Below are 11,166 nucleotides of genomic sequence, written 5' to 3' on the forward strand. Positions count from 1 at the left end.
AAACTTTAATAACCTGAGGAACGCTCCTAAGAGAAAAAAACCTTTGTGCATTTAAAGCAAAGTGATATTTTACCGACTTGGACCCGTGGTGCACTACACTGATAATGGCAGGGTTCCACTGCAAGATGGCACTTCAGTTTGTTTTATGCGATTTTCACTGCAAAGGTAAAATGATGAATCCTCGTTGTATAACTTCAATTTTGCATTGAAAATTGCATAAAACTGTGTAGGGAGTGAGATTTAGGTTAGTCTTTGGTGCATCACTTCTGTCAACGTGCAATCGGCATTGCTTTCGCTGATCATGGTTTCCAGCATTGTACTACATAAAAACAGGTGCACACCCAGACTGAGAAATTATTGGCACAAATCGTCTACAGCATTTCTAACAAAACTGTTGAAGAATTGGGCACCTTAGACAGCAAGCTTTTCGTTATGGTGAAAAAAATTGGATGCTTAACATTCAGTATTCTGTACCTATAGTCTAACTAAAATGTTTCACAGTAACAAATTTTAAAAAATCTCCGTTGGTGCCATTCGTTGAAAAAGCAAAGGAATTTATTTATTGCCCATAGTGGGGGGGGGGGGGGGGGGGGGGGGGGGTAGGCTGTACAAAGCAAAAAAGAATTATTACAAGAGCAGTCACAATGACAGTGCAAACACCTCATTGTCTGTATTATTAACAAGAAATGAAGACAAAGCATTCCATTCTCGAACAGTGTGAGGAAAAAACATCTTGAACAAATTGGTTCTTGATCTGAATTCATGTACTTTATGGTTATGATCTACCCGCTCAGATCTGCAGTGTGGATAAAAAATGTACTACTATCTAGGAATAGCAATCCTGTTGTAATATATATTACGAAAAAAATCTAAGCCTTAGCTTTCTCCTTATTTCAAGGGGTTCCCATTCTAATTCCTGTTTTATGCCAGACACACTAATGTATTTACTATAATTCCCAGAAACATAGCGGGCCGCTAAGTTCTGGACTCTTTCTAATTTTTGTCTGTCGGTCTTTGTCGCCGGATCCCATACAGTACAAGCATATTCTAGGGCGGACCTAATATACGTTTTAAATAGTAAATCCCTAGAGTCTTGCGGAAACATTCGCATGTTACGGCGCAAAAAGAACATTTTGCAAGCTTTATCAGCAACATACTCAACATGTCAATGCCAACATAGTTTTGAGGTGATGTACACACCTAAATACTTGTATTTGAGAACAGTTTCCAATAAGTGGCTGTTTATGTTATAGACATAATTAGGTACATTCTTGAGGCCGGTATATGTTAATTAGGCCCAAAAACACTTGATTTGGATCGAAATAATAAAATGGCATATGAAAGCATTAAGCGTAGTTAATCCACTTATGTTTTATTTCCAGTAAGTGCCTGTCAGCTCTGCAGAGATTAGGTTTTATCTTCTCCCAACAGTGTTTACTACTTTTTTACATAAAATTTGATTGTTTGGTTTTTTGTTGTACTTATTATGTTTGCTGGCAGCAAACGACATATTCTTTGCTGAGAAATTTGGAGTTGAAGATGGAATATTAATGTGGTTTCATTAAAAGCCTCATCAGGAAAAAAAAATTATGGCAACACTGAAGTCACCTTAAGAGTGGCATGTGTGAGCATTGGAAGCAATTTTGCTGCTACATGTTTCTGTGTCAATTCTTTTGCCACATACTCAATGTGGCCACTGTCATCATAATCATGCGCTGAGAATATCTTCGTCTTGTTCCAGTTCATACATCTCTTCCATGTCGGTGGCCCAGGTTGCGTCAACACCTTCCACCCAACCGTTACCAACCTGCTTTTCTCGGCCTTTCTTGGTTGTGGGAGAAAGGGCAGGATCAGCACCGTGGTCACATGACCTTGTGGCACCATTTCCCTCTCGACCAATTGGCGACTCTTCTAATGCATGCGAAATCGCATGATGCGAAGTCTAATGCTACTGTATTAAAACCCAGAGTCGTCTGTCGTAAAATTCGCTGGTTGGTCGACAGGGTGTGTGACATCATAGGACCACATGACCTGACCGAGCACTGATTGGTCGACAGAGTGTGTGGTGCCATGAGACTGTCCCGTGGCTAAGTTGGCAGGTGCTCTGGTCACATGACGTGGCCAAGCGTGGTGGCGGCCTCGGCATCAGTTGGCAGGTGCACTTTATCGCTGACAAACTTTGTCTAGACAGCTCCTTATATCAGGTTGGAATGGGGCGAAAATCGACGCCATGTGTGTCTACTATAGAGGAATTCCTCACAACCGGAGAGGGCAACCATGGAAGTATGTAGCTGAAGATGGAATATCGGCCGCTGCGCAGGCTTAGCGTGTGCAGCAAGCAGCAACAATGGAGGAGAAGAAGCAGGACGAGCGGACGTCAGATTTTAACACGTTCACTCCAGCAGCGATTTTGGGAACCCTAATCCCTGTGCGTCGTGGCCCACCGGTGGGCCACCCTTCGATTTTTTTGGGTGCAGCATGACCCACTAGTGACCATCCGGTGAAGTTAGCTTGCTGGAAATGACAACAGATGGCAATAGCAACCTGGCATGTATGTTTTACGCAAGCTCCCTGAAAAGTGAGCAGCCCCACCGCTTCATTGTGCCCCTTAGTATCCGTGCCGCAGTGCAGGAATACGTGGCAAATTGAGAATGCTTAACATATAATTAATTAGATGTTCTCTAAATATGTTTGCCATCACTTGATTCAAACATGGGATGTTCGTTGACGTCGAGAGAAATGTGGACCCTGTGATCACCGGCTGGAAGTGGATAGCATTGTGGTCTAGCCTCAGAGACCTGCAAACAGAAAAGCACTTCACGTCATCACGGCTTGCTTGTGAAAAGGGTGTGTGGCAGTCATACTCAACTTTCATTTTTTTTTGTCCTAGCTTAGATACTCCATTTTCAGTGATACAGCCCATTTTCATTAGAGCGCGGTAATGAATTGATATGTGCCAACTTCAATTTGTCCTCATTCTGTCTTTAAAATGAATGTATAGTGTTTGAGTGGCTGTGTGTTTGGAATTATGGATAGAGAAATTGTTTAACCAAAATATTTAGATTTTTTTTACTGAAAAATGCTAGAAAGCTTACAGTTTCACTCAGCTAAACATATCACTGAAGATTCGTGTAATGCATCATAAAATGTAGATTGTTTTTGGAGAGAGAGAAAACTTTATTGCCAAGATGGTGATATTCTTGGGTCACTTCAGCCACTCTGAGGTGGCCCGCAGTTTAAGTCTGTTGGCGACCTCCTGCGTTCTTGCCGTGGCTCGAGACTGAACGTCCGGGTCCGGGCAGGTGAGAACAGCTTCCCATTTTTCAAGCGTGGGAGATGTGATTAGATCTGCCGGAGGATCCGCCTTCGTGCAGTCCCAGATTATGTGTTCTAAGGTGGCAGACTCGCCACACAGCTGACAATAGGGACTTACCAAATCAGGAAAGATATTCGAATACGTCCACGGGTTTGACTGTGACTGCATTTGCAGCCGCCTCCACATGGTAGCCTGTTCGCGGAGGAGCGAAACGTGTGGAGGAGGCACCTAGGCTCGCTCTAAGCTCCCTGTAATAATTGGTTATGGCCTGATATGGAATTACCCACAAAGCACGTAACTTCTATAAAACGTTTTCAAACAACTCCAAACATCTAGCAACGTCTAACTCTGGATCGAAACGTTTAAAAAACATATCAGCAATGGAGGTTTATCCACAAACGTTTTAAGGACCTACTGAAAAAAGAGGTTTATGCACAAACGTTTTAAAAACTCTAAATATATGTTTTCCATGCAACGTTTTATGTTTTCCACACAATGTTCAAAAAAATTTCTCTGATTAGAAGTTTACTCGGAAACGTTTTAGCGAGGTTTTTTAATAGCAATTTGTTCCAAACGGGAGCAACCGGCACCTGGCGCCATCTATCTGAGAAATTATGATGCACGTCTACCCATTGTCGAGCTACACCTCCTCAGGATACGTCTCAAACGGAATTTGCTTCGTTTTGGGGGTCAAGGTGGGCCTAGAATTCAGCTTGCGGTGCGATATGGTAACGCTTCAATTAGTAATTGCATGTATACAATGTTTACCTATTATTTAATTGTGGTTTTATTTCTATACCAACACACATAAGGTTCAGTGCAAGATATGTTGTTTTCTGGTTGCTGCTACAGATGGCGCTTTGATCTCAGGGTGATAAAGCATCTCACGAAATCTTGTAATATGATGAGTATAGTTGCTGCCACAGATGGCGGTGTGATCTCAGGGTGGTAGCAGACCCCACGAAATCTCTCAATGTGATGAGCAAGAGCTAACGCTTTATATAGCATGAGCACTAAATCTAATGAAATCCCACAGGTTGTTTTATAAGGTTCTAAATATTTTGCATACTGATCTTATATAAGCAGCCATTTCCAAAAAATAAAAATGTTTAAATATGTACTTAACCAGTTCTTGCGAAGAAGTTTCCTAGATCTTTTTTGGCAGAGCATTAGCAGGCACATATAACACCTCTTTTTGCCTCATTGTCTGCAGAACATGTGAAAATAGATTTCTTCTAGACCGCATTACCGTATATATACTTTTGTAGACGTTCGTTACATGTTGCGTAGCCCTTATTGTGTTTCGTGGGTAGCGTCTTGCCCCTGGGGACATCCGGGTCCAAGATCCCCTCACCGGCTCGGCTGACAAAACCTCGAGCATACTGGTGAGCGGCCTCGTTCCTTGGAACGCCCGCGTGGGCCGGGGCCCACACCAGATCCACTTTCTTTCTATTTTTTGGCATCGTACGAATAATTTTGTATGCAGTGGCGGAGATATGTCCCCTCGCAAAGTTGCGAAGGGCCGTTTTGGAATCACTGAGAATTGTGCTGGTGCCTTCCTGAACAATCCTTAGTGCTATTGCAGCCTCTTCGGCCTCTTCCACTTGGTCCCTGACCACCGTAGCCGCTACCCTGCGGGAGATGCTCACCGCGCTCACTGCGAAAGCGTCTTTGCCTGTCATGTGATAATGTGCCGCAGCAACATACACGGCACTATCATCCCCTCGATACTGTTTGCTTACGTCCTGTCCCTCCTCCGGTTTTCGTGACGGCCTGCTTGCATGATCTTGGGGATAGGTTTGACCCGAATGCATTCGCACATCTCTGTACATATAATCGCCTGGCCTGAAGGGTCCTTGCTCTGTATGCCTAAGCATGCCTAAGCTTCGCAAAATGTAGAGCCCCGTGCCTGCCTGCCTGAGCCGCTGCTCTTGCGATGTCAGTTGCGCCTCAGTGAGCTCTTCAAAGGTGTTGTGGACCCCAAGAGACAGAAGTCTCGCGGTGGACGTGTTTCTGGGGAGGCCGAGAGCCGCCTTGTATGCCTGCCTTGTCAGGCAGTTCAGCTTTTCACTCTCTGCTCTCTTGAGATCCAGGCAAGGGGTAGCGTACACGAGCCGACTGAGGACGAAAGCCTGAACGAGCCGACATGTGTTGCGCTCTCTCATGCCCTGTAGCCGAGTCGCCATGCGCTTAATGACCCTTAATGACCGCGGTGTATGCTGGGGCGGAGAATGAGGCACTATAGACGCGGACATCACTGGCACGGAACTGATGGCTGCAATGGGGAGGACATTGGAACACCCGACGGCAGAGCATAATTAATTTGAAAGCAACTCTTGAAAACCTGCTTGCACACATGCCAGCTAGGTGCGTTCTGGACAGATTTGCTCTGTACAATTTGATGCAAACCCAAACTCCACCTATTGGGCTACCCACCTATTGGGCTATCCATAAGAAAAGATTATAGTCTTTAATTTTTGCTTAAGACATTGGGAAAACTATCGCTATATGCTTGTTCTTACTACACTGAACTAGTTGCAACAACCTTTCACCTGGAAAGGACTGTCACTGATATTGATGACCTGATTTTTTTTCTTTTTAATTTAGCAAGGCACTTCTTCATGGTGAAAGTTGGCTATATGAATTCTTAAAACAATACAGAATCCAAGCATAGCTTATTATGAGGCATAGCGTCTGGTGTAAGCCCTTGCAGAGCTTTATAGCACCCTATTTTGCTTTAGCCAGTGATTCTTTGATTATTGGTCAAACACTTGAAGTACAGGTTGAAATTAATCCAGAGCCTTTCACTACAGCGTCCCTCGTAGCCCCTGTGTCGCTTTGGTATAATGAACCCCACATATGTACCATGCTATGATTTCAGCTGGCCTTGAGTATACGTGTCTCTCGACATTGCAACAAAGCCACTGCTCTGAAGACTGTACAGTTAGGCTAGGAACCTATGAAATTAACTTTTTCAGCTCATATTGTGGGGCTAGTTGGTTTGACACAACTGGTAACGGTGGCAGGCATGACACATGAACAGTGTAAGAAGATTAAATGCAATATATGTGCTGACTACTAAGGTTTCATTTCTACTTGCTGCATGTTTGAGTGTGCTACAGTAATAAAGTAAACAATCCGAAAACAATGAAAATACCAAAACCAACAACAAGTGCCACGACTATTACCGTCCATGTTACGCTATCAGTTGAGTATCAGGCTGGGTGTGCTCAGTAGGAGTTACGGTCCCACGGTTTCAGCCCTGCATTTGACAAGACTGCCATTTTGTGTAGGTGCAGGGATAAGATTGCACAAGAGAGAACAAAAGCTAGCAGGATTTTGCAGTTTGCAGTTAACTTTTTTAGTATGGCTTCTATTCTTTTGGCCTCAGGAATTTTGTGTTTTGTGGTATTTGAGGCCGCTTGTTCAACCAGTGGAACTGACAGTCATGCTGTGGGCTGCTGGTTTTGATATTTTCAACATTTCTTAATTGTTTATTTCCTCACTGTCATGTACATGAAGGCACTGTACATGTCAATAAGAATTTGGTGGTTTGTCGTGCTTGTGCTGCATCCAATCATTTGTCATTTACATGTGTTTAGGTGTGCTGCTGTTAACAGTCATGTGATGGGCATCTGTTGTTTGTTCTGGAAAAGCAACAGCCCATACCCAAATAGGTGTTGGCCAAGAATAGTGTAAATATGATGCAAAAAGGACCTTGGTGTATTGAAAATAATCATTTTCTGAGATGGGCAAAAAATTGCACAAGGTCACTGTACTTCCAGGAAGGTGGAAGAAAAAATTAGATTGTATAGGGGACCTAACCCATAACATAGGAGAAAATAAGGAATGAGTAATCTTTCAGCAAGGTAGCCACTTTGGTTCTAGATAAAAATTTTGCTTGGCAAACCTGGTGTTCCTGCAGCTGTACCCAAATTTAGGGGCGCCAATGGCAAGAACCTAAGTAGTCAGTGTTAGGCCCAGTCACTGAATTTAAAATTTCAAGGAACTTCCTCCTCATGATGAAAGGCGGCAACAGGAGAGCAAAACAAAATGTCTTGTAGACAACTGGTTCAGCATAGAATGCACAATGAGGGTTTAGCAACAGACCATATCGGTGCACATAAAGGTTTAATTTTGCGTTTTGCATTTATGGGTTCAAGTGTAACTAAGCAGAAAAGGCTTCAAGCTACCATGATTGATAAATATTACTTTTCCAGGGAGCAAAACATAAGCTTCTTATACTCTGTAGGGGGTGTCAACATGGTTTTGCCAAGTTTTGTACACACACACACACACACTCAAAACCTAGCTTCTATGATATGAGCAGAGGTAGGTAGCATCAGGACCACAGGACCACTGGCAGCTGCTTTAGCCAGTTTCAGCAACATCATGCAAATGTAAGCCTCAGTGACACGGTCCCATAACTAAATGAACTAGGCATGTTCATGCAGGAGCCAAGAACCTGAGCATGTGCGATATCTGCGAGTCAGCAAATATACAAAGAAATGACCACAATGGTAAAGAACTGATTACTATTGTTTAAGAGAGAGAGCAGTTAATTACATATACAGGCCTAGGAGAACTTCTAAGAATTCATTTATATGGGAATGAAATCTGCTGGCAGGAGCAAAAAGGTGCAGTAATGGAACACGCTTTTTCATAGTGCTGCGAGATGTCGGCTGCAACTACCTCATTTGCTGCAAGCTTCAAGTAATCTTACAACAAATTATCGAGAAAGGTGAAGGACTGTTTGGTGCTCTGAGTTTTTCAGCATGCATAGTGTTTCAACTATTTCGTGCAGTTAAATGATTGATCATCATGCAGTGAATACTTATACATGTGCAATAACATTCATGCCAGAGCACTAGCAGCCATAATCTTGTGTTTCCATCATATAATATAAGGTCAAATAATCCTGAAGCATGTAGTTACGTGTTACTACTGTTTAATGATGGTGTTCCAAGCAGCTGCCTTCATTGAAAAGCTGAAGAGACTCTTATAGATCTCATAAATACTAAACCATTTTGAGCCCCGAATTTGAATTTTGTCAAAACAATTTTTTTCACCTTGTCTATTTTGGTATAGCCATGCCCACCTGATCATAAGCCTTCAGCAACCATTTGAACAACCATGTTTAGCTCTGTCAAGTCCCATCATAAAAAGGCACATCTTTAAAAAAGCTTTTGTTGAAGTAAGAAGGCTTCTTGTTTAACCTCTAACAGAAAAGACTAAAAACTGAAGACTGCAATAAAAGAGCAAGAAAAACAATTGACAGTCAAATTTCATTTCATTTTATTACCTTAAAGACACCGGTGAAGGGTACTACATAAGGGGTGGGAACAAATATTATAAACTGAAGCATTATAAGACGAAGCTTATATGAGAAAACAATACTATGTACCACCTGCAGTCAAAAAAAGATGCACCAGTACAGCAGAGCATAAAAAACCAAAACATTCTTTCATACGGTGAAAGGCATTTGTCTTATTTATGTTTGATCTCAGCAGAACATTCAAGATAGCAAAAGGTGAGTGATAAACCCATGAATAGGTTTCAAGCAAAGTCTGCTGTATTGGTGAATGGCAGACTTCGTGTGATCTATCACCACAGACACTAGGAAACTGGATGAGTTCAATGCCACATATGTTTGGGCACTACTATTAGTTCATGCATATAACCCCTAAATCACAATACTGTTTAGAAGCAGTCCTATGTACATATAGCTGCTAATAGTACTGTGCATGTCAGCAATCAGAATGCAATGATCATTTGAAGAGAAAGGTTAAAAGGTGCTAAGTTCGTGATCAACCCTGTGCATAAAAACAGATGGTTCTCTGTACTGCTGTAACATATAGTTTCATAGCAACAATTTTGTTGAAGCAATTGACTGCACTAAGAACTTTAGCCAGCCACTTGAGCCCATAAAGTGAGTCAAGCACACACTGTACTAGGACCTCTGGACCAGCAAAAACCTGACACTGGTGTGACTGCCCGCAGATGTTTAGTGACAAATAGAGCCTGTTAATAACACAATTGACTGAGCCCAAGTAAAAATGCACTGTGAATGCTAGGAAACAAAACAGCTGATACTGTCATATGTGAAGATTCATAGTGCAAAAAAATTCAGTACATGAGCAGTGTAGTGCTCATGCCCTGCATACTATTTCTATCCTTCATCCATGTGATTTTTATGCTATGAATGTTCACATGGATCACCCACTGGCCCAAACCTTCACACTGCCATGTTGTCACAATTTGCCAAGACAAACTTAACAGGCTTGACATGTATTTGAAATTAGTGGCACAAAAAGGTGTTCAAAGCCAACTGCGTAACAATCAGACATCAGCAGCAATGGTGTCTCTGTTGTCATAGGTCCAGAACTCATTGACGTCGATGAGTATGCTGACAACTGTACTTCCTTTGCCACAACGTATGAGGTCCTTCAGAGTAATTTTGCAAGGATCTTCTGGCTTTACCATGTCAAAAATTTCATCCTTCACATCTTCAAACCTTACAGGGTCCTGTTTAAACTTTGTCATCTGCTTCTGGATGTCTCGAAAGAAGTAGTTCAGTGAAAAGACATCGAGGTAACCATGGCCATTGACATCTAGGATGCGAAAGAAAAACTGCAGTGCCTGTGGTTCCTTGCGATTTTCAAGGGCTAGGACAAGGTCAAGGTACGTTTTGTAGTCAATGTCCCCATCGTATGTTTGACACTCCTGAAAAACCCTGTCAATAAACGCTTGTGTCAGTGTCCCTTTACCATACCTAGCAAGCTCCTCCTTGCTTAACATTCCATTACGGGTTGTGTCCAAGTTGAGATAGTCACCATAGACCTTGAGAGCTGACCTAGCTGAAAACCAATTCGTGTCCAAATCTGTGCTGTTCAGCTTGTCGCAGCGCAGCTCTGTGAGGTCATCAAGGAACGGGCAGCACAAGATATCCTGGATCTTTATCCTTCCAGTTCTCAAGGGATCGAGAAAAAAGCAGAACTTCCGGAGGGCTGTGCACACATAAAAAGAGTGAAATGATTGTTCGATGGTGTTGATCGTAGGCAGACTGGGGATAAGGTCCTTTATATAAGCTTCCAGGTCGGGCTCCCTCAGATAGCCTTGGCCAGATGCATCGTAAAAGGAAAGGCTAACACGAGACTGCTGCATCCACACCTTCTTCATGACGTAACTAAAGAAGTCGTCCGCCGATATACGGCCGTAAGGGTCTTTCTGCAGCAATTTGGCGAATACTTTGGCAGTAAAGAATGACTGATACTTTTCACCACAACGTTTTGAGACTTTCTTGAAATCAGCGTAGTTGAGCATCGCCTTTTCGGGTGCAAGCGGTGGAGAGGACACGTTGGACAGTTCATTCATGAGCGTCTTCAGCTCGTCATGGTCCAACAGTTCGGCGTTTCGACGCTCTAAGAATCGCGCGCGTGACTCTTCCCTTAGTTTCTGCGACAAAGCGTTGTCATCGGTGGGCAGTTTGTAGTGAAAACGCGGGACTGAAGTTCCTGCAGCAGCCTGCTCGCTGGGGGAGACGTAAAGTTCGGCAAACAGCTCGTCTTCAGTTTTAGTGGGTAAACTGTTTCCATCACCTGAAGCAGTTGCACAAACAGCGCGCAAAACCTCTCCTAAGGCTGGTTTTACTTGCGCGCCATGAGCTTGCGCGATGCGCTTCATTTCTGTTTCTGTAAGCACGCACGTCGGTCAGAGTTGCGAACAACTCTCTTCGCAGCATTTCACAGATTCTAACGATTCCAACTCGCGCCGTGCGACATAGCGATGGAAAACTGAAGAATGCACCTAGAGTTGCACAAGAAATCATGAAATGTGGTGATGCGGTTTCT

At 43.1% G+C, this 11,166-nt stretch overlaps 1 protein-coding gene across 1 annotated transcript; it reads right to left on the reverse strand.

Moving 5' to 3' along the window:
- Positions 1-8,594: 8,594 nt before the first annotated feature.
- On the reverse strand, positions 8,595-11,136 carry LOC144125973 (serine/threonine-protein phosphatase 2A regulatory subunit B'' subunit gamma-like). The gene has a single exon (XM_077659822.1). It carries the CDS (start codon positions 10,997-10,999, stop codon positions 9,656-9,658), a length of 1,344 nt encoding a protein of 447 aa, XP_077515948.1. The 5' UTR covers positions 11,000-11,136; the 3' UTR covers positions 8,595-9,655.
- Between the last annotated feature and the right edge of the window lie 30 nt (positions 11,137-11,166).

This window comes from Amblyomma americanum, chromosome 3 (genome assembly GCF_052857255.1).
Source record: "Amblyomma americanum isolate KBUSLIRL-KWMA chromosome 3, ASM5285725v1, whole genome shotgun sequence".
Lineage (NCBI taxonomy): Eukaryota > Metazoa > Arthropoda > Arachnida > Ixodida > Ixodidae > Amblyomma > Amblyomma americanum.

Bases quoted from the DNA above. Each gene is read 5' to 3' on its own strand.
- LOC144125973 (XM_077659822.1), bottom strand. From the start codon at position 10,999: ATGAAGCGCATCGCGCAAGCTCATGGCGCGCAAGTAAAACCAGCCTTA.